The sequence below is a fragment of the Anneissia japonica genome, unplaced genomic scaffold, assembly GCF_011630105.1.
Source record: "Anneissia japonica isolate Jap-2015-1 unplaced genomic scaffold, ASM1163010v1 scaffold352_len1594369_cov220, whole genome shotgun sequence".
Taxonomy (NCBI): domain Eukaryota; kingdom Metazoa; phylum Echinodermata; class Crinoidea; order Comatulida; family Comatulidae; genus Anneissia; species Anneissia japonica.
The window spans coordinates 811,094-836,802 of NW_022751928.1; the positions used below are offsets into that span (position 1 = coordinate 811,094).

At 32.7% G+C, this 25,709-nt stretch overlaps 1 protein-coding gene across 1 annotated transcript in view; it reads right to left on the reverse strand.

Annotated features, from left to right (window-relative positions):
• Positions 1-8,300: 8,300 nt before the first annotated feature.
• The window catches only part of LOC117121923 (Meckel syndrome type 1 protein homolog), a 42,932-nt gene continuing 25,523 nt past the window's right edge, over positions 8,301-25,709 (reverse strand). The window contains exons 9-11 of the mRNA XM_033267325.1: positions 20,086-20,156; positions 9,220-9,403; positions 8,301-8,500 (exon numbers count right to left, since the gene is read on the reverse strand). Of these exons, the coding sequence (XP_033123216.1) occupies positions 8,316-8,500; positions 9,220-9,403; positions 20,086-20,156 (440 nt within the window). The 3' untranslated portion in view covers positions 8,301-8,315. The remainder of the gene's footprint in view (positions 8,501-9,219; positions 9,404-20,085; positions 20,157-25,709) is intronic.

Here is a 25,709-nt window from a genome sequence, read left to right on the forward strand (position 1 = left end):
ATATCAAAACTAGTCTCCAAAATCAATCTTCAAAAACATTGTTTAATTATATTATTAAAATATAAAAATAAAATAAATTAAAATATAAGAATTTTGTTTACTTGTTTGGCTGCATCGCTAAATACAGCCTTAAATAAGGCCGGTTTTCCACTAGAAGGTAGGTTCATGAGCATTCACATTCCTATAGCAGTTTTTGCGAAGGGAAAAAATGCGCAACCAATCTGAGCTCTGGAAGCGAACCGACGCTTTGATTCGCGCAAATAAATTTGCCTAGTGGAAAACCTGCTTAACATCGGCATTGGTTCGAGCTGCTCTTTGCCCAGATTGCACATATGTAATTCAGCACAATAATACTGCAAATTATGTGTTATTCTCCTACCTTTTTATTACCTTTAGTTTAAGTGTTACATATTTGTTCAGTTTCATTATGAACATTCTGTTGATACAGTACTTATTTTTCCTAGTTTCACATTTCACTTTTATTACGGTATTTTCTTAACCATTTTGGAAATCAGTATATCTTGTATTGAAAATGTATTTTGAATAAAAGAAAGAATATATAAATGAATGTTATTATATTTGTATATGTTTCTAATGTTTTAAGCACTAGCATCATTAAAAAAAAGTCAGATTGTATGTTTTTTTAAATATTAAGTATCATATCTCCTAAACACAATTTCATGGTTAGTGAATTCTTAACCTCTAATGGCATGCACTATATTTTTAACACGCTTTTAAGAAAAACAAATGTATTATTTTTCATCATTTAATTATATTCATCTATAGTGTATATATCTTTACATATTTCTCATATTTTCTGACATTGTGTCCCAGAAAATCTGAACTCGCTCATAAAATTCCAACTTTCTTTGCAATAAGATATTATGATCAATAAGATTGGATTTTTTTTTTTCAATTCACTTCTATTTTTTTATTCTGGATAGTCTAATACATACACAGTCTCCTATGAGGTTCAGATTTGAAATCCATGGGATCTGTGTAATTAATTAAAAATAACATTAAATATGCTAGTGGTTTAGGTAGTAATAGTTTTCTGTTTTTAAATGTAAACTGTTTAAATCTTGTATATTTTATCCTCATTTACCTTAATAATAGAAAAAGACACCATTTCATGGCAACTAGCATGATCCAAAAAGGGTTTTATTGATTGATAATCAGATCTAGAAAAAAATGGGGTAGAGTAGCATCAAATATCTGTATATATTTGGGTGCTTTCACCCAAAAAGTTAGAAATTAGTTTTTAGGTATAAAGACTCTTTATGTATGATTAATTTTGTAATCGCCATTTAAGTATTTGATGTATTGATCAGGCGTCAAGTGTATGTTGAATGTAACAGTCTGAATATAACAACGTCAATGGCTGGCTGCCCCATTACACAATATGTGTTGAATGTATAATATAATAGTTTTCCGTCACTGAATAAAAATGACAGTTTCCATCCCATCCCGTGTTAGCTTTTCTTTGTTTCTTCTTGTATTCGCCTCCTGCGACATTAAATATCACATGTTATGCTAACATTATCTAGCCTAAAAAATCCCACTTACTAGGAATTAATCCTCCCAATTTCTGATCAGTCCCTGATACTCATATCAATTAAGAAAGAAAAATTTACTAATTTCAAATGATGTATGGAAGGTGTCTCTGTTTTGAAAACCTTACAAAGTTAACAATTAAGGCTTTTTGGGCTGAGGGAAGGAATTCAAGTCTACTTGCCCCAGTCAACTCAGCCCCAAGTTAGCTCAGCCCCAATTCAGCTCAGCCCCAAGTCAACTCATCCCCAAGTTCTGTGGGTGTGTGGTTCGTAAATGCACAGAAAACTGGGGACAAGCTGACATGGGGCCGAATTCACTTCTTGGCGCCGAGTTGACTTGGGGCTGAGTTGACGTGCTTCCAAGGGAAGCACTCCATCCGAGTCAAAATCATCAATCATTATCCATTTACCAAAACAAACACATCTAATTAATCCTAGTTTCCAAACAACACATTTATCATATATTTAAAATATTATATCATTATTAGAAATATCATGGCTTGATTCCATATAATCATCTAATGCCAAACATTAGTAAATTATAATCAGGAGGGTATATTTGAGAACTCATTACCTAATTAGTGTTTATTATGTAGTGATCAAATTGACTGTATCAGAAGAAACTGTAGCCACAGACACTGAATTTGACATTCATTAACAAAGCATTTGATTTCCTAATTACAATCTGCTAAATTTAGGTATCTCCCCAGTCATTATACTGTACAATAGGTCATCGACCTAGACAATGGCAGCACCTCAGATACATTTTCGTCATTATTGCCTTGCTCCCGAATTAATATTTAGTCTCTAGGACATACAGGGTATCATGCAACAGTGACAGGCTAAGGAACTTTTTTTCTGATTCTGCTAATGACTCTTAATGAAGGTTTCCACAATGAATAATACTTGCTCCAATAATCTTCCAGTGAATGATCAACAGCATAGCAGTCTTAATAACACTCAAGACACTGGATTTGTGAATATGATGTTGAACTATTGTACAAACATTTGGGCTGTCATCCTAATGTTTTGTAATCTTAGTGATTTCCTTGTGGGAAGGGTATGGCCACCAAGTAGGGAGGGAAAAAAAGGTCAAAGGGTGGACAAGCTCCTCAAAGCCAATGGCGCACCATGCCCTTAAATTTTAGGATTCGATACTGTAGATTAGATTATTTTTTCTGCACAACACAATAGTATGAACATCATCTCATTTACAGTCACTAATAAGCCTCCTATACCCCTGCCATGTGCTTAGGATTGAGATTGGCAGTTTTAAGGAAAAAGATTAAGAATCTGTCATTATTATAAGAAATACTTTAGATGCAATGTCAGACTTTAATTGTCCTATCATAGGATTGGTCATTCTAAGACGCAAATTAATGAAGGCGGAAAGTACTCAGGGGATGATGTCCTTTTTTTTCAAAAATAATAATAATAATAATAATAATAGCGTAGTTTTATATAGCACACATATCCATCTAATGTAAGATGCTCAGGGCGCTTGATTTAAAACATTCTAATTTACATTGACGCAAACAATTTTAAGTACAAAGGAAAGACAGCAAAAAAATATTTGAATATCATAAACATCGTCGTTATTGCTACAAAAACTTTTTGAGATAAAATTCAGTCTTATTATTGTATAATAGAATTTATGCTTTGACACATCAACGTCATTTAGAAACTGAAGGTTGAGAAAAATCCATAAATTATATAAAAAAAAGTAACAAGAGAAATTTTGTTTTTTAGCACGCGTGTCCCCAGAGAGATGGAGATCAATAAACAATATAGTATTCATCATATTGAATTAGTTTTGCATTAATAACTTTTTCAGTAATGAAATAATAAAATCCTTTAATTATCTAAATAGATTGCTTTTCATTTCATTTATTTGACCAATAAAAATACAGAAATGAAAAATAATTATAAATTACTAAAAAGCTCAAGCAAAAAATAATAAATTACTTATTTCTACAAACACTTTTGGTTATGTAAAATTCTGAAGTGGATGTCATTATGAATGAGTTTGTATTTATCTTTTGTGTTTTCTACAAATTATAAAATCCTGAACACTTTTCCTGATTGGCTATTGAAGCATGTAGATTCATACACGATGACAGCACTCCTTGCAAGTTAATACAGAAATCTCCCAGAAATCTAGATGGCCTCCGGCAAACAAGCAAGAACCTCTCGGAAAATAACCCACATCAAGCAAACCAATTAAATTTGCATGTTTTTAACTGTATTGCCCCTTTATTATCATTTGTCTCACAGAAGTCACAGTTGATGGATATCACCAAGAGCAGCAAAATGAGATTAGATGAGCTAAGAAAACTCATTTAAACAGATCTCCAGAAAATAACAATATAATATTAAACTCATTCTTTTACAACGAAAGCCTGTTCATCAAGGTGGTGTTCTTCCACGAGGCCGTATATGTACCTTTTACATATCAAACTATAAAATTTAAAAGTAAATGACTTCCAAATTGAGACCCCTGCATCAAAGCACTTTGGCTATGAATCTCAAGTGCAGCAATGTTTATTCAAAATAGAATATATCGCTAATAAATGCTGCAGCACTTATATGAGAGCAGTGCTAATGGAAAAAATCAAAAAATCGTTTGGTGTGACGATTATACGGTAAATAGAACAACCAATCAACAAATAATGCATCAATAAGTAAGTTAGTCAATATATGAGGCTTGTGTTAGTGTAAATTGTGTCAGGATCATCTACATTTTTTTCAGAATACCAGAATCATATGATTGGGAGATGCAAACTTAAACCACCAATTTCATTTTTGGCTCTTTATGAAATTTTTGTCTGTTGACTGACTGATTTTATTTCATACCACTGGAGCTGCCCTGGATCCTGCTAATGTGGAATTATCCCCATGAATTCAAGCATTTACCCACATCCATTAGACATATTAGAATTTCTCTAACTGTAATTATTTAGTATAAAAATACAACAAATATTTGAGAGTTTTTTGTCTAAATCTGTTTACTACTTTGTATTCATTTATTTTTTGTTGATGAAATATGAAGGTTTTCAGATTTATGTGTAAATCCTCAACACTTCAAGAAGCAAAGTGAGAAGGAGTGGTTGTTAGTTGTTTTGATTATTGGCTTCTGAAGTAATCCAATGTTTCCTCCATTAATTTTTTTTTTTTAAATATTTTCAATTTTCATGTAAATTTTATTCTAGTCAAGGATTGTTTTTGATATAAATGAATATTTTTAGCAGTTCTTGGCTGTTTTAATTTTAAAATAAGTGGAGTATCTTGAGAAGTAATGGACCATACACAAGTGGGATGGTGAGATGACCTTGGTGAGCCTGCCTGAACACAGTCAGTCTATGTGTTGTTCTTCTGACTTGGCCAACGGTTGTTCGTGACTGTATGCATACGCTCACATGAATATTGCAAGCATTTAATCGATTAGGATACGCTGGCGTCGTGCTCCACACTACCACTTGCATGCGCATTTCAATAATTAGGCTATGCTGGCGTCATTCTCTACACGTACGCTTGCATGCGCATTTCAATTAATTAGCATATGCTGGCGACATGCCCTACACGTATGCTAGTATGCACATGTCAATTAATTAGGCTAAGCTGGCGTTCATGTATGTTACTTTATGTTTTTTACTCCATTCTGAAAAGGTCTGAATTGGCCCCGGTCTACGTTAATGAGATCATCTCCCTGATGAAATAGCTGCTGAACATTGTTACTTTTCTTACATAAAATATAATTTCAGTGCAAGTGCTTTAAAACTAAAGGTCAAACAAAGTTTACTTAAATAAATAAGCACAACTAACAAATTAACATTCTCAACTCAGTCATTAATTTGCACACATATGCAAAGTCGACAGATTACTAGATGTACCATAGAGATTAAAGATTAAGTTCAAAGAAAAGCAATCAGTCTACAGGTCCTCAAATTGTAAGTATCAAGAAGGGAAAATACCAATTATTTATAAAATTACCTCCAAATGATGCAACAAAGTCAATCAATTTAATTAGCCTCCCTATTTAAACTGGAACAATTGTACTGTATCTGCACTAATGATATCACTTGTAATCTTTGTACATAAGTTTTTATTTTACATGGCATGAACAGTCATACACTGATACAATAAATCATTGTAGCACCACTAAAGCCCTATCGAGGCTATCAAATTTTATTTAATAAGAACATGTGACATGCCTAAATATGGTCATGATGACATCACATCATGTCCATAAACATATGTGACCGACTCTGCCAAAACCTGCCGTTTGTCACAATTTCTTTTTTCACACAAGCACCCTTAACGTTAGAGCATCACAATTTTCAGGTTTTTGCATTTTATAAAAGAATATTAAAGAACATTCCTGCAAAAATATCAATCACTAAATCTAACTGAAAAGCATATTAAAATTATTTTAAAAATACGAATTATAATAATAAACTATTTTGGAATCTTTGGAAGCTGTTTTCTCAGAACCTACTTGGCTGATATACAATGATTTAAAAAATACTCATAATTTCGCTAAAACTTAACCAATTTGTATCAAGTAAACACTGTCTTAAAGAAGACATGCAGAATTTATAATTACCAAAAGCTCAATTTTGAATTTTTCAGACAAACAGCTGGTTTTTTGCCAGAGTTGGTCACATATTGGCACATCATGACTATATATATCTCCATACAACGCTTTCTTATTAAAGAAAAAAAATTCAATAAAAATAATTTTTTTTATGTCAAAGAAAATTTGAGAGTGTGGATAGAACTTCAACCATGACACTTTGAGCTCATAATGTTCTTCAGGTCAAAAAATTGACCTTTATTGACCGCAAGACTCATGCCTAATAAAAGCCTTTAAATTGCCCCAATCATTCACTTTTGTTATTATTATTATTAAACTAATAAACTTCAAAACAAAAATTAATTATCAATCAATCAAAATATTTGAACAACAATGTAATTTTCCATTCCTAAATAGTGCAAATTTTTTCCAATATTATATAGTTTGACCTTTGAACAAATTTTAAGCTAGTTATGTTTATGTATTCAAAAAATTAATTTGTTGCCATGACTACCAAGCTCTACATATGCAATAGCTCATTTATTTTTTGTTGAATGCTGTGATGTTTTTTGCAAATTATAATTGTATCCATGTATATTTATACATATTTTCTTTACAGTACAGGTACTGCAATTGTTATTTGATGTATTCAAAAAAGTTCATCAGCAGAATTTTTGTTGTTATGTATTGTTGTATGTTAGTGTTTATACAATAATATGCAGAGGTCGTTTGGAGCTAAATCAAAAAACAAAATTAGAACTGAAAAACAATTTCTTCTATGGTATTAGTGAGCTTTCGCATCAATGATGGACGGACTCAAGGACGGTAATCTGACACGAAAATCGATCTACGCATGCACGAACCCTGCAGCTTCTTGGCAAAATCACCAACTGTTTTTTGCCAATTTATCGTCCGTTGAGAAAAAACGAACGACTAGCTCAAGCAGCCAATCAGCGCTCTTTAGGGATACCAAGCAGCTAATAAGAGCTCTTTAGGATACCGAAAAAAGAGGGCGTCTGTCAGCTTAACGACGTCACGCACTACCATTAGTTGTGAAACTGCAAATGAACGCAGACGAGTATCAAGGACGGTCACAGTTCATTGCTTTTAGTCCTAGAGGACGTCCATGTTGCATTTGCAAAAGCTCAGTAATATCTCCCTACACAGACAAAATATCATTTAATAAATGACATATTCCATTCAATGATGGTTTCTCAGTGTCAATTATCTTTGTATGTGTATTTCAAGCCCGACCAAGACACAAAAGTGAATATTATTCAAGCTTGGTCATAATTACACATTATTTTCTGGATAGGTCAGGGCATGTGAAAAGTCTAAAGACTGTTGAACCTTTGCTGTTTCCTAACACCTGCTAGGCTTTAGGCTAGGGCTATGTTGTTAATAATAATAATAATAATAATAATAATAATAATAATAATAATAATAATAATAATAATGACTTTATTTGAAAATGGAAAACTTGATCACAAATTAAATGTGTTTTTCACAAGGCTGTTTCTGAAGTACATAATAACAAAATTTAAATTACTAAAACATTTACAAGACAAACAGAAATAAAGAAGTAAAAGAAACCAAAATAAAACAATTACTGTATTATCTTATGCAAGTAACTTTCAATTATTTGTTAATAGTTTTTTAAAAGTTTGAACATTTGAGGCCATTCTCATATTGAGGTTTAGGTTATTTCAGACAATGGCTCCCTGATAGGAAAAACTTCTTTTCTTATATTCTGTGCTGGGTTTGGGTACCTTAAGTTTGTCCTTAGACCTGGTCATGTATGTTGTATTGCGCTCTTGAAATTTGTTTTTGAAATAAGTTGGCATTTGAGAATTCATTATTTTAAACATGGTTATAGCTTCATCTTGATACAGTTTGGTGTTTAAATTATTCCAGTTTCAGTTAGTGAGTGCTTCTGAACTTGAATCATATCTTGCGACCTTTGCAATAATTTTAGCAGCCCAATTTTTTAATATTTGAATTTTATTTTGTAAAGTTTGATTGCATCGTCCCCACGCAACATTGCAATAATTAAAATGTGGTGCAATTATTGACTTGTACAGCATTGACTGTATGTTTGGGGGCAAGATATAATTACTTTTCCTAAGGTAGTATAATCCAGGCAACATATGAGAAACCAAAAAGTAAAGGTAACTGACTTATTAAATCAATTAACAACAGTAGTATAATATCTTATAATGCATTTTTACACTACCGGTCGGCCGATGCGATTCCAATGGAAACTGCAACATAAGGAATGTGTGACAGATGATCCGCTCAGACTTCCTACGCTCAGCAGAGAATGTGGTGTCGTCAAGAGTGGAGATGAATTTGTCGGCCAACAGTGCAAGCCTGGCTTAAATTATTGCATTCAAAAATTCTATTTAGGTTTCTAGGCTGGCCCATAATCAATTTTTACATGTATTAATTTAATCCTTTGTTCAATATTATAATAATAACTTATAGAATACAAGTATAGTCATTATGTGCCTATATATGGTCAAGGCACGTTTTTGTCAAATAAAATTTGATCGACGAAACACTGCTGTATGCCCATATATAGTCATGATGTGTCTATATATAGTCATGATGTGTCTATATATAGTCATGATTTGTCTATATATAGTCATGATGTGATGTTATCATGACCATATAGAGGCATGTCACATGTTTTTGTTAAATAAAATTTAATATTCTGGACTGCGCTTAAGAGAAGGAAATAAAAATCCTTTTAACCAACCAATACACTTGCTATGGTGTATGATTATGTTTGTGATGCATTACTTATATGAACTGCCATTAATTCATGTAATAGAATGATTTACTTGCTATTCAATCAATCAATCAATCAATCAACAAGGATTTCTATAGCGCCACTATGAATGCAATGTTCAGTGACACTATGACAATGCTATTTAAGCAATCATCAGCAAAGTACTGGGAAAGTACTTAGGATAAATAAATGAATATCCAATAATAGGAGATGCTAGATACAATTGGAAACAACTATAAACAAAGATATGATAGATTTTGGTAATGAGTTATAAAGCAATCAAAGTTGAGTTATTAGCATACCAGATGTGTTGGGCATTGATGTGTATGCATAGCCCTCGGTCCGGTACCGCTTCCAAGTGTCAATTGACAAAACTTCTAAGAATATTTGAGGCCATCGTGGAAGCGATTCAATCTTTTCGACGTCACCATCATTGCGGAAAAATAGTTCGAACTCAAATGGAAAACCAAAATATGCAACACTGTCCTGAAATATAATTGGTATAATAATAATTGGTATAATATTAATTATATCATGCAGTATAATGGTAACAAATACATACGGTAATAACATTTCATTACATCATACTTAATTTTAATTTATTACTAATTTTACAAGTTCTAAGTTTTTTAATCATCTAAAGGTTCAATCAATCTGCAAATGATCAATTTCAGCTGGATAGATCACTCTCATCAAACTTTGGGGGAATAAATGAATTAAAGGAAAATATCAATTGAAGTATCAATGCATTTATAGATTATAATTATAACACAATATGAAATAACATCATGGCCATCATCATCATTTGTCGTCAAGTAGAAAAACAATATAAGTTATAATAGAAAAAATGAACTGAGAATAATAGCCTAGTAGTTATATTTAGGAAAATTCAGGTGTGTGAAGATATCAAAATAGTAGGATGAGCATGAGCAAATCTAAAACGTTGGTTCATGGGCATTCACATTTCTACCAGAGTTTTTGCTTCAGCGAAATCAGTAGTTCAAACTATTTATACTTTTTGCGTAGCAAAAGAATGTGCAACCAATCAGAGCTCGCGAAAACAGGCTTTTAGCAGCTGATTCTGTTGTTTAAACCTATAATGTCAGGACACAACAACATCAGAGCAATACTATCTGAACAGAAGGACTACCACTCACAGAAACATGAAAATACAATAGCATGGCCAGCAGAACCGGGGGGCCCAGGCCCTTTTGATCAGAAAGAAACGCCAGTGGGGCCCCACACTTTGCTAAATGCTTCGCCGGCTCTGAATAGTGGCAGAACTTACTGAAGAAATGTATTGCTTGTGTTTACATTTTTCTATGTATTATTATTCCCCCAAGTCATAAGTACATTTATCTAACGGTTTTGTTTAGATATTCCCTTTCCCTGACATTGTACTAGGCCAATGCCCTTTGATGTAACTGGTTTTCAGTTCTTTATTTACTGATGTGATAATAGATTTTTTCTACCTTGTGTATGAATACACCATCACAGTGATGTGTGCTGCTGTTTCAAAAGGGATTTCCAGATAAATATTATTAGGGAGTTTTCGATGCACGACGTTAACCTTACTTTATCGTTAACCTTAATTTAACTTTAGTACCCAACATGCAGCACGATAGCTCCGCCCATTTTGTAAACAAATCGAAATACGCATGCGCAAACCCGTAACTAACATACGTCGAGCACGTAAAATCCTGAAATTAACATACTCTGCAACGCAAGATGAATAAATTATGACGTCATCTGTCGTGCATCGAAAACTCCCTATTAATAGTACTCCAGCACTGCACAACCATATTCCCATATTTTTTAAGCCCTTTCTATAGAGTCAGCAAAAGAGGAAACTGTAAAGGTATTTAAATAATAATCATTTGATCTCACAGTGGTGGAAAAGCTTTGAAATGTAACATTTTATTTCAATCACAAAAATGACTACAGAAATGTCATGTAGTTCTTCGGCCAAGCATTGTCAGGTGTAGAATAATGGGGGTAGAAACAACTTGGAACCCACAATGCATACACCGACCTGTTGTATTGAAAAATTGAGGCTGCTGGATAAATGAATCTACAATATATGAAACATAACTAAATGTGCAAAAAAGCTGATAAAATCTGAAAAAGGTGAATTAATCATTATTTAAAGCATCACTTTAAAACAGATTATGAAAATGATGGTAACAAAAAGAGGGGAAACCCCAAATACCAAAAATAAGTTGTTGATTGATCACTTAAAATCAATAATTAATATAGACATACATTTAAAATAAAGAATAGATTCAAGAACAACAGATACATACATAGTTTAAAAATAAAGTTGTAAGATTTATTACAGGAAATTTACACTGATTTATTACAGGAAAATCCTGTTTCAAAATGTATTACTTCTGGTACAGCATGTATCCTGCGCAAATACATCTGTAGAAATAAATACATACAGTCATTTTAAGATCAAAACATTGTAACTAGAATGGAAATCCCAAATTGTACCAATATACAGCTGAACAAAAGTAAAGTTTTCTGGCAAAAATGACCTAATGCTAATGCTAAACAAACAAACAAACAAAAATAAATCTGTAGAAAGCTTTTGGTTGTAGAAGTGGGTTTGATTTAGTTTTTTTTTGTTTCTCAATGTAATTATCTATGTTGGTTGTTAGTTAAATAAAATTTAACTTTCAGTATGATGAATTGAAGCATGGTGGCACATTTCGTAAAGCCTAATAATGACACTAGATTTATAGAGCATGTTACACATTGACGAACCAAAAGTTAATTGTAATTTAATGTTGTGTATTTTCAATGTGGTGTCTAATAACTTCAAATTACAATCAAATATGCATCCAAAAGAGATTGCAAATTGTCACTTACATGATGAAACTATGTCATGGCCTTAAATTAACTTTTAGCTTGGTGGCACAGTTCCTAAGCCTCACAATTAGAGTAGATTTATAGAGCTTGACTTAGATTTAGGGTTGAGAGCTGCCCTGGTTCAGAATAGCTGTCCAAATGGCAGGGGTCTGTATCACCCACTAATGTAACCATCAACCACTAATGTAACATTAACCACTGTTGTAACAAAAATCAACCACTAATGTAAGATCAAAACTATTTGCTAAATAAGAAAATTTATTTATTTTTATTTTTTTCTGCCTTCCACTGATGATCTTTAAAATAAGAAGTTCAGGAAACAAAATATATAAAAAGTAAAAATCAATTAATTCTGAAATTAAGATTATAAAGTAGTCACCTAAAATTATGAAATTTTGGCATCATTCTTTTTATCTATATTTTCACCCTAGTGTTTCGGGCCCCTGGCTCCTGGGATTTTCCTTGGCTTCCCCCGCCCCTCTCCCCCCAACCACTTAGCACTTTTACCTAGATTCCCTCCTTAGTTAAGATTTTAGTTAATATTGATAAATCATGAGGTATAAAATACTGCAGAGCATCCAGCAAGAAATAAATCCATCAGTGCACGATAACTTATCAAACTGGACAATACAAAATTTACATTATTAGTACATGGAATTCATCTGAATTCAAATACTGTCCAATTTAATTTTTATATTAAATGTCCATTTAAGAAACATGAATCAATGAGTTTTGTTTGGTGATTTATTCTGGGAGTATTTTTGTTGTTTAATTTGCATTCCTTTGTCAATATTGATTAATAGCCTGACATCTGAGAGACGTTTTAATCGTGTTCAAACATCATTGGATATTTTGACATATGTAGGTTGCTTATATTTAAAAATACATGATAAATTCTGTTCTCGACTTCTTGCATTTTTTTTGAGCCAAAACAGTTGTTATCAAAGACTTGATTGAAGACATAAATCAAGTATATTCCATGTCCAGATGTATGCCTGAATGCAATGTGATTAATTAATTACTACTGACTTGCCAGTCACATTTTAGGATGGCTATTTAATAATTTCATTATTTTATGGATGTTTAAAATAAGCCTTTCATCCTCTAATTATAATCAAACATTTACCCAAAGACAATCACTCATAGCTTAACATTTATTTAAGTGTTGAACACTCCAGGCCTAATTCTAGGTTTGCTTTATGATACAAGATAAAATTGATTTTATTATTTTTATTATTAAAACTCAAAAAAAGAAGAAATTACAAAGCTTGCAAGGAAAAATTATACAACACTAAAATTGATCAAGAAAAGAGCATTAGGAAACACATATTGTTTGATGATTTGTATTGTGAACTAAGTGACAAATGCTTGTGGTAAGTAAACCATGTAGATAGTTCTGAAAAGAACTGTTCTTTTTTTCTGAGAATGCGTCAACATTTTGACTGAATTGTTTCCATTGTCATCAGCAGACTAAAGACAATTATAATGATAATCATTATTTTCCTAATGAAAACTGAAGGAACACAACTGAAACGTCAAAAACATTCTCAACAAAAACAACTTTTTTTAGAATTATGTACGAGGTGTACAAGAATTTTAAGAAGTATACAGTCTACATTACTAAAATATTTAAAAATGTACAGATTATATTACAAAATAAAATAATTAAGGAATAAAATACAAGATTAAGAAACGAATTACAAAGAAATTTAATTTACAATGAATTTCAATTAACAAACATCTACTCATTTAGCCTAGTTAGAGAAGATCGATAATTACAATTGAATACAATATAAAGATGAATATGCCGGAGGAAAATATTGATATGAATAACATGGTTTGACATTTAACTTAATAGAGAAACTAACTAAATTACATGAGATTATTTTAACCTAATAACATCGTTGTGCAAAATGCTAAGAATAGCCTCAGAACATGAGGCTTAAAATATGATGACTTTGTTTGTGGGGCTAAACATTACTCCTATGACTTTGTTAATGTTGCTATTAATCTTGTCTGTTATATTGTAATGTTATTTTATGCTCTGTTATCAAGGAATGTTGTGAAATACCTACATGAATTAATTGTTAAAATAACGAGAGGGATTGTAAGAGTTATAATATTGGTTGTAGTGTATCTGAAGGCAACTTTCTAAATGACTATATTTATATATAAATAGTGGACCATGTATATATCTTGCTTGGTACTAACACTGACTTGTGAAATATAAGACTTCCTTGGACCAGGCTTGCTTGGTACTAACACTGACTTGTGAAATATAAGACTTCCTTGGACCAGGCTTGCTTGGTACTAACACTGACTTGTGAAATATAAGACTTCCTTGGACCAGGCTTGCTTGGTACTAACACTGACTTGTGAAATATAAGACTTCCTTGGACCAGGCTTGCTTGGTACTAACACTGACTTGTGAAATATAAGACTTCCTTGGACCAGGCTTGCTTGGTACTAACACTGACTTGTGAAATATAAGACTTCCTTGGACCAGGCTTGCTTGGTACTAACACTGACTTGTGAAATATAAGACTTCCTTGGACCAGGCTTGCTTGGTACTAACACTGACTTGTGAAATATAAGACTTCCTTGGACCAGGCTTGCTTGGTACTAACACTGACTTGTGAAATATAAGACTTCCTTGGACCAGGCTTGCTTGGTACTAACACTGACTTGTGAAATATAAGACTTCCTTGGACCAGGCTTGCTTGGTACTAACACTGACTTGTGAAATATAAGACTTCCTTGGACCAGGCTTGCTTGGTACTAACACTGACTTGTGAAATATAAGACTTCCTTGGACCAGGCTTGCTTGGTACTAACACTGACTTGTGAAATATAAGACTTCCTTGGACCAGGCTTGCTTGGTACTAACACTGACTTGTGAAATATAAGACTTCCTTGGACCAGGCTTGCTTGGTACTAACACTGACTTGTGAAATATAAGACTTCCTTGGACCAGGCTTGCTTGGTACTAACACTGACTTGTGAAATATAAGACTTCCTTGGACCAGGCTTGCTTGGTACTAACACTGACTTGTGAAATATAAGACTTCCTTGGACCAGGCTTGCTTGGTACTAACACTGACTTGTGAAATATAAGACTTCCTTGGACCAGGCTTGCTTGGTACTAACACTGACTTGTGAAATATAAGACTTCCTTGGACCAGGCTTGCTTGGTACTAACATTGACTTGTGAAATTCAACCAGGATTATATAAAATATACGTTAGCTGGTGATATATGCTATGGCCTAGTGGTAGGCATATACTCACTGTACATCAACAATTGCTGGTTAATGATGTCACAGAGAGATTTTGTGTCTATTCTTGGGTCCGATACGGTGGAAATTTAGATCGAGTAAAAATAGAAAATAAAAACCACTCATCTGGATCACTTTGCCAAGGTGGTTGTTTGATTTATCTTTTATGAGGCCTAACTGGTATTGAATATTGATCAGCCTAAAGGTTGTACTGTAGAACAAGGGAAACACTGAGCAAATGTCTAAGTACTATGTAACATTTTCTGCTATGTCCTCCTACTGATTTATAGTGATTACCTGAACATAACATCATGAATGCACTTATTTGTGCTGCTTAAACAATGACCGCTGAATCGAAGCAGATTTGAATTACATCTCTGTCAGACGATATTGCCAAGAGACATCATTTGTTTCAGTTCCACAGAGGAGGGCACTTTTAATGGCTACTCTGAAGTATTGTGATCTCTCTCTAACTGGCATGTCCAGAATTTTTAAAAGGGTTGATAAAGCAGCATAGGCCTTTGTAATGCATAGGATGATTTCCCTGTCCATGCTTCTATTCAGGCACCTTGTAAAAAAATGGTCCACATTTTTTGCAATTAAGTTCATAGGCCTACCTCTCTTGTTTCCTTTTGTTCTTTTTTGTATTTATATGTTTGACTGTACCATAGTTTGGAGTGCTTTAAAGGTGAAATGGCGCATAAATAAACAAATAAAATAATCTTCTGGGCTACAACTCAAATTTGCTTACAGTATCCTTAAAAGTATGGCTTGAGTGTACCCTCACAAATCATCACAAAAATATGCGGTGTAAACGAATAGGCCTTCTAGGTGCAGAATATTAATGCCTTATTAATATTGTGATATATATTCTATTTTTTTGGACATTTATGTTTAGTTTGATTTCCTTAGCAGCTGTTTCTATTTGTCGTCTCAGGATCTGTGCATCAGAGAATATCAGAAATTACTGCAATATCGTTACCATCGTCAATGTTTTTGAGGATGTCCGGAGCTCCATCTCCGTTTAGAGTAAAGCCCATTTTTTTTGTTCTTTTGTTGCTTTGCATATTACTTAATATCAGAAAGGTGGAGTGAGTATTTCTCATTGTAAAACACCTGCGAAGTATTCTCATCTCGATTTCTGCTGAGTACTTACGTTAGTTAAATCTTCTTAGGGATTGTATCTTTTTCACCATAATGCAACTTTAATTTTTCTCCGCTGCAGGTGCCGTGGGTCCACAGGGAGTCGGACCCAGCCAAAATTTCCAATTTCAAGTTGAATGAGGACAAATAAAGAAGAATAATAATTACAGTATTATTAACAACAAGATGTTGTGGATCCTGGGTACTTATCTTCTATATCTCAGCCAGTTTACAATTGCTACCAGTTGCTCTATTGTTTTACATATCATTTATAGTGCTTTTAGTTTTTTCCATTATGAATGATTCTTTATTGATTGTAAGTACTCCACTACAGTCTATAATCAAGATTGTTTGCATTTCAAAGCATTTCAAATTGTTTGCTCTCAACTTTCTTAGGTTTAGTGTTTTCCTTCTTTCTAGAAGTTTCATATATTACTTTCTATGGCATATGCGATTTTTTCAGCTAATATTTTCTTGCATTATTTACATAATTGTATTTTCTTTTTCTTAGAAGTATGCGTCATTTAGATTGTCTTGCATTCGTTGCACGCTTCGTTTGTTTTCACAATTTGTGTTTTTCCAATTTTGTGTTCCTTCAAGCTTTTTTTTTTTGCTGTTGCACAACATTTACAATTTCCCATTAGGCATAATTTTGTTATTTTTCGTTCTCCTAGGTACTGTCAGAAAATTCAGCATACTCACGTGCTATGACTAAGTTGTTGTAAAAAGTGCTGAGGAAGTTATAAACAATATCTAAATGTCTCTGAGTGCTTAACATCATCTCTCTCCAGAGACTGCCAATCATATTAGGGTGGGTTTTTGCTTGTCACATTTTCTCAAAATATTATATTTTAATTTCATCTGTGACATTACAAAATGCTCAAATATTACATAACATAATAAATTATATTATATAAAAGCTTAAATATTATTACTACATTATTCTATGATCTGAGGTTTACTGAGATGTATATACTGAATGGTTTGCTATTTAATGCACTGTTTCAAGTACTGTATGTCAAGATGCTGTGTAGGGCAACATTTATAGGTAGTTTTCCACTAGACAAATTTATTCACATAACACAAAAAGTTTTTGCTGTGAAAAAAAAATCGCATGAGCGCTTCCTTATTTTTTTCTACATAAACAAAAAGATTTGCGATACTCATTTTTCACGGGTCAGCGTACCATTCATACACAAACATTAATTGGTTTGCTTCTGCGCTCTTTGGTGCAATTAAGCCTTTTCCCAAGCTCTGATTGGCTACACATTATTTTGCTTTCCAAAAAGTAGAGACTGTTCAGATTTCAAAATTCACCAAAGCAGACCAACGTAATCAAACAATCTGGTGAAGGATTTGCACATGAAAATTCACCTACGCATGCATATGGTCAAACATTTTAGCTCCACATGAACAAATACGCTTAGTAGAATAACAGGCATAAGTTGTGTTTAAGAGAAATGTCATCACTTGCGAATGTGGATTAATTATTCATGAAACATTTGACTTCTTCCTACTTTAACTCAAAAGAAAAACTCTTGAAATATTCAACTAGAAACCAAGTGAATTATTTAAAAATAACAAACACAACAAGAAAACAAAGTTAACTTAATTTACTCTATAAGAAAACATTATAAAGATTACTTTAAAAATAAAAACATACTTTAAAAATAAACACATACATTTAATAAATCTTTGTTTTATGTCTTTTTTAAACTCATTATACTAGCGCAGGATGATCTAAAGATTTGCTTTCATATGATATTTTTTATACTGTTTGGTACTATTTTTTAGTTGATGTTTTATTTATTATAGTATAAATATATTTACAAAAACAACTGCTATGGATTGAAGATTTATTATGGTAAAATAAAAAATTAATTTATTCTTGTAATATTTTTTTACTGTTACTAGTGTTTTATTTTGTTAATGTTATTTTTTTTCAAATTTGCTAAATTAATCTTTGTTATTTTAATTATTTCTTGGTCTGAAAACTAAAACAAAATACATATGTCGCCATACTCTCAATGCCATTTTGTTCATTTAAAGTTAACAGCAAAATGTGTTACAGTGACATATAAAGGTAACATACATCACCCCTAAACGAGGCACCAGTGACCATAGTTATTAGCAAACTTTACACACATATTAACTGTAATGAGCAGATAAGTAGGATTACAATTTTGATATTACACTTTTTTTCTTGAAAAAGTCACTATATTTCAACGTTCTGAATCAAACTATCAGAGCATGAACTATGAAGTCATAAAATCACTCAAATTTCATAATAATCACCTCCAATAGAATAAGATGCACAAATTCACTCATGCAGTTAGCATTTACTGTAATTTATTGCTATGGTGATTAATTATCACCATGGTGATTATATATGTTGTGTTTCATCAACATCAAAAGAGAGGGTGAGTTGGCGTGTTAAGGAATTAAACTTTGGTGTTGAGACACTTTGTTCTAATCTTTTTATCCTTTTGATGGGGCATTAAGCTGGTGGTCCCATGTGCATACTAGCACAAATAAGATTATATTTATTTTATTATTTTCTACCCCTTTAGAAGATCTTTCAAAAATGAAGTTTGCTAAAAAATGTATAAAATTTCTTGCTATTATAGTCAAAGCATGGAGGTATAGTCAAAGTCAAGTGTAATAACATTTCTGGTTCTTGAAGTTATGTACTACTACACAGGGTGTATATGAAGTACGGTATTATAGACTGCAGTGTTGATTTCAAAGGAAGAGAGGTGTGCTATACCAATAAAAAGATTGGGCCGGCCCACTAAGGTCCATGGACTAGCATTGGTAAAAGTGAAGGGAGAGAAGCTGTGCATTTAAGGTGTAAAAATTTTTAAAAAAAGTTGAGTTATTTCCTTTAATATATATATAAAAAAAACATAAATGTACTGTATTAACATGACAATCTCACAACATTTTGTTAATACTGTACTTAAAATATTTCACACACAAATCAAAGTCTTACTGTTGTAACTTGTAAAAAAAAAGGGCATGACTAAATAAATCATGTCGATGATGATAAATTGCAAAGAAAAAAAACATTGATATACAGTCTAATTCAAGTTGCTTGATACTTTTAATTAGTCTCAACACATGCAACATGACAAACTGTGGAATAAAAATATATTCATCAGTTTTGTTATTAAAGCTTATTTATACCTTAGGCCTGTGGTTATAAAAGTCAAAAGTGATTTAAAAAGTATTCCAATCTATCACTCACAAAATTGTTTTCTTTTATATTTCATTAATTTTGCCTATTAACTAAACATGTAACAGTAGATATAAAATATAAACAAAATTACATAGTGTCTGACACACTACAAGAGCCGGAGGAATAATACCAACAAGTGAAATAAATCACTGCCAAATCATGGCTCTTCAATGATTATAAAGAAAAATACAACTCTGTAAATTAGCCTGTGGGAAGAGATAGCAACAGATCAGTTGACAATCGAAATACGGAACATATCAACGAACCTTCAAAGATTTTATTTACTGTCTTTTCCTATAGAATAATGTGAATAAAATCGCTAAAAGCTTTGACCATCCTCACCTCCAATAAAATCACAAAGATATTTACAATAACTTGTTTTCTCTTCTTTTAAGTTTGCCTCTTCTCTTCTGTAATCAATATGTCATTTATAAACCCCACCTTGTGGCATTAGCTCTGAGTTCAGTGATTCCCATTGAACAAATGTACATTTTTTTGGCTACTGAAAAGGGGAATTTACGCACCCCAAATGCTACATCCTTGGACCCACAACTGAGCTGAATAAATTTTTGTAAACATATATGAGCGATTAAAAGAAGTTACTATACAAAATATTCAGTAGTATTAAAAATACTTAACATACCCTTCCAATCACCTTTGTCTTGCATGTCTGCGTTACTCCAGAGAGTTGCTGGCTCGGATCTGATGACCAATCTGTCAAATAAAACAACAGTTTACACTGAGGGATACTAACAAATTAACTACATGTATTTACAAAGCTGTGTTCTGAATATTCAGCTTACTTTAAATTTTAATGTTTCTTCCGATAGTTCCGCCAGGTGTCCCAGGTCCAGCAGGCCCAGCCACTGACGCCGCCCCACCCTGATCTTGTTTCCATGGGTTACATATAGTCTGTATTTCCCCATTCATTTGAATAAGCTTGTTGTTCATGTGTGTAATGAAAAAAATAATAATTATAAAATATTGAGTCATGTGATTATAACACATGGGACAGTCTGGCTCTACAGACATGTGGAAACATGTTTACAGTAATTACCAAACAAATCACTCGCCTACACCATGCATACCTGTACTTATGACATGTTTTATGCCAATACTCCATTTTTCACTTTCATAAAAACCATTACTCAGTCATTATCTTTACAAATAACCCTTTATTCATAAATTGAAAAAAAAAAGAAATCAAATAGATGTAACCTAAAGGTAAATTTACATCCTTGAAACCAGTAATCATAATGCATTTGATATATTAACAAAAGGAACAGGAAGAAAATAAAGGGATCCATAGAAATCTCAAATAACCAGCAGCTGTCAAATCCAATAAGATAAACATTATAAGAAATGAATCATTAATTGAATCTGCTAGTGACTTGCTTCTAAAATATTAATCATATCAAACAAGTTTGGACAACTCATACGTCATAGCACAAGAGGAGTAGCACGAAGACAAAACAAAATAACAAGCTTTGAAGAATACCAAACCATTGTCCACAATAATTGTTTACATTTTTGAATAACACAAGAAGATAATTTCACATCTAATGACGCCACCAGATGTACAGATTACTGAAATCAAAATATGCAGCAAATTTAGATCTATGTTGATCTTTACAAAGAAAAACAAAGTAAATGATTGATGTTGCTTAATTGATGATCATGTGTATGAAAATAAGACCAAGACTATTCTAGGAAAGTACTCAAAATTACCACTAAATCAAATCAAATCAAATATTTTTTATTTTCCAAACAATAAGAAGAGATAGAACTACTAATTTATTTGACAAAAACATGTGACATGCCTAAATATGGTCATGATGACATCACATCATGACCATATATAGGCAGATCATGACTATATATGGGCATACAACAGTTTTTTTGTCAAAGAATTCTATTATACTAGCCAGATATAAATTTATTGAGATTGGGGTGGGGGGGGGATAAATTTGTCAATTTCAGTAGCAAAATTTACAATATATATCTATAAAAAAAAATTAAAATAAGAGATCAATTCACTTGTTATTAGCAAAATAAAATCCTGGATATTATCAATACAAATTTTACATATTCATTCTGATTATCTTAAGAATGTAAAATATAAATATTTCCTATAATGAAAAAACCAATCAGATAGTGACAATAAAACGTGCCCTGTATATATTTTATGTATAATTATTCAAGTTAAACACACTGTAACGAATCATCGAATAGAATCAATTAAGAACATTTCCAACAAAAGACCAAAGAAGAATAATAAACTGGAACCCCAAGGAAAAAGACCAGGAGGAAAACCGAGATTTCATTTGTTAACTCTTAATGTCACTTGAGAAAGTCATTATTCTTAAGGTCAACAATAACATTATTCTTAGGAAAACTCAAATCCCAGCGGTGTTATACTACAAATAGCACTGTGTTATTACAGTACATAAGAATCAGTATATGACATGAAGCAATGAGTATTATGTAAAGGTCATTAGCATAAACGCCACTATTATAGATAATTACGTAAATGTTATTGTGTAAAGTTTAAAAAAGGTCACTTTGGATTGTTACAATTTAATTATCATTTAAGAAAGTATAAAACATACTACAAGTATTGAAATACACGCAAAAGTGTTGGGATTCATATTTTAATTGAAAAAAAAAAGTCAGCATCAGTCTTAATAGACTATGCAATAATGTTTACATGCACAATGCTGTTTTACAGGAAGATATTGGCATAGTTAGATAGACAAGTTAATGTTAATTAATATTATCAAATTACTTTATTTTTATTTTTATTTCTTATTTTTACAAATAATCTCAATTAGTTATTTGCTTCCTGCAGCTCTAGAGGTGACTGTGTAGTCCAATCCTAGATTTGCACTGACAGGCACAAGAGGGGCAGTTAAAAACAGCAGTAGTTTATTGAGAGAGACCTCTTGCTTTCTGGGCTTGTCAAAGTTCTGCTTAGTGTTGGTAAAACAGGTTCTCTCTTGCCTCAGCCGCCGAGTGACCAACATTATATTCAATAATATTTATATTTTATTATATTTTGTAATTAGATCATTACATAAAAGACACTGCAGAATACAAAGTTTTTCATTTTTATTAACTTAGTTCACATTGTTAGTGTGAAGCATACAGATTTCCACAGGAAGATTAAAGCAGGCCTACATTTCATACAGTATACTTTTTAATCCATTGATTCTAAAATACCAGAGGCTGGCGTAATCTACCTGAGCCTGGAGAAAAAATACTTGTTAAAATAAGCATAATTTAGTTTATGATATTTTCTCCTTTAATTAAACAAATAATCGTTTATCCTATATATTGGCTACATATTTTAATAATTTGTTATCATTTAAAATGATTAGATGTATTTCAATACATTACTTGAACTCTTTAGAAAGAAGGAGGATACATTCCGTTAACACATTCTCTAGTTTCTCATAACCTTTGTCAACTGACATCACAAGGGGATGACACAGATTAAATACTTCAAAGATTTTTTACTATCACTGAGGCAAAACAAAAATATGATTTGTTTGGTTGATGATATCATAGCTGAATCTAGTGTTAGAATGCTACAGTAAATATGACGGATAGATAGATAGATGGATAAATGGATGGATGGATAGATGCAAGAATGGATGGATCTATGGTTAGATGGATGAATGGATAGATGCAAGAATGGATGGATCTATGGATAGATGGATGGATGGATAGATGCAAGAATGGATGGCTCTATGGATAGATAGATAGATGGATAAATGGATGGATGGATAGATGCAAGAATGGATGGATCTATGGATAGATGGATGGATGGATAGATGCAAGAATGGATGGATCTATGGATAGATGGATGGATGGATGTATGAGAATGGGTCCTTGGATATATTTTTTATTTACATGAAACTCTCATAATTGGTTTAAGATACAGATAACTTTATTCAATCAATCAATCAATCAATCAATCAATCAATCAATCAATCAAATGCATTTATATAGCGCCTGTATCCATTAATAATGTTCAAAGGCGCTCATCCTTTTCATCAGAAATTACATACATAAGAAATTATACTGTAATATTATATCTTTCTAGTTTGAAAGCAAATATACAGGTTTTCACAAATCACAAAATTCTTTGCATCTGATTTCTGCTTTAAAATATGGCAGTGATTTATGTAGCCTTTGGATTATGGCTAATATAAATTATACTGGCAGCTTCGGAAATAGCTCACTAGAGTAACGCTTGTAGTGAGTATTTCTAATCTGTCTTGTATATTTTACAAATTTATACAATCATGTTTTAAAGTGGTGATGTTTTATCACTGCTATTTTGATTTATTTTAAAGTAAATAATTATTGAGACTACAATGACATATATTTTGGTGTGCTTCAAAACTAAACCCTATAGGCCAATTTATAATTCCCTTTTTTCAACTAGACCTTGGAGACCTATAAAATACCTTGTAACACCTTCTCAAATACCAATGCTCCCCTTACCACAGCAAACACTCAAATTGGAATTCATTGTATATTGTATTCGTTTAAGGGCATGTTTCTGCTGGCAAGAAAAAACGTTTTTTAAAACGGTTTAAAAAAAACGTTTTTTTTTTCTGCTAGTAGAAATGGTACCACTGACAGAAAAACGGTTTTTTCCGATCGAAAAAAACGGTTCGAAAAAACGCAATCCATTCCGAGTCCGATAGAAAAAAAAACGTTTTTTAAGGGGAAAACCGTTTTTTTGGAGAGCACTTTTTAGCTGCAACCAAATACCAGTCGCGATTTGACCTTGCGGTGTCAAAATTCCACACAAATTTCCAAAGCAACACAACCGCGCGAAAATGTGGAACAACGAAATTACAAAATTGGTTATAACTTTGTGGGGAGAGGAGAAAGTAGGGGGTAGATTAAAAGGAAGCAAGAGTGATACGCACATTTACAAGAAGATAGTAAGAAAAGTCGAAGAGGAGTTCGGAGTAAAGTTGACAACGGTTCAAGTAACCAACAAGCTTAAGCGTTTGCCACGGGCGTACACGCTAGTGAAGGACCATAATGGTAGGTCCGGTAATGACAGGCAAACTTGTCCGTATTATGACATGTTGGACAATATTCTGGGGGATCGTGACATGCACGATCCCCCTATGTGATGGAAGGCGGGATTCAACACACTGTTGTCGATGGTACACAAGTCTTGTCGTCATGTTGTAATGTTGTATGAAACTAGGCCCTAGCCTAGCACTGTAGCAGGGAGAATACTATACTACATTACCGCCATAGGCCTAGCCCTAGTTCAGCCGGCCGATCGACCGCATTTCCGCCGTACGAACTGCGTTCTGGGATAAAATGACGTCATCGCAACAACGACCACACATATAGAAAACCGTTTTTCCTGTAGTCAAAAATTGGTTACAACCCAGTTTTTGTTTATAAACACTTTCCGAACCATTTTTTAAAAAACGTTTTTTTTGGCGTTCTTCAGCAGAAACATGCCCTAAATATACTTTTTATATTAAGATGGTTTAGATTTATCATGATTTCTCCACTAAAGTGTTTCTGAAGTCAATACATATGGTATTCGTTGTACAGGAATAATCATAATAACTTTTCTTTTAAATAAAAAAAAAACTGGTAGCACCTTTTTCTCAGCCAAGAGGTTGGGTGTGAGCCCTCGCTAAGCATTTTGCTTAAGTCCTTGGAAAAGGCACTTTTCCTACATTTGTCTCATAGGAGTTTAAATGGGTACCTGATTGTAAGATACTGGGGAGATTAAAAAGGCGGCATAAACAAAAACTGGCTAAGGCCAGGCCAAGTTAGGCCGGGCTAGGATAGGCTGGGCCTGGCCCGGGTAGGCTAGTATCCTATCACACAATGCCGAGGCTTTGTAGGATGGGCTCCTAACAGCTCATTCCCCTAAGTTCAATAATGGACACAGGTATTACTACTGGAGAGAAGCAATGCAGATAAAGTGCCTTGCTCAAGGACACAAGTGAAATGCACAGGAGGGATTGAAACCACGACCTTGAGGTTGGAAACCAAACACACTGCACCAAACTATTTCCACAAGACTATATATGGCAAAGACAAGCCAAACCAGTCACTCGTCGCAAAAATCGATTTTGAGTTATTAATACAGTGTTAGAGAGTAAAATATAGCTATAAAATGGTAAAAAAATCATTCAAATCAGACATTTCCTTATGAAGTTACAAGCGTTTAACCACACAGCTGTTTAAAGAACAATATATGAGAAATTAACCTTC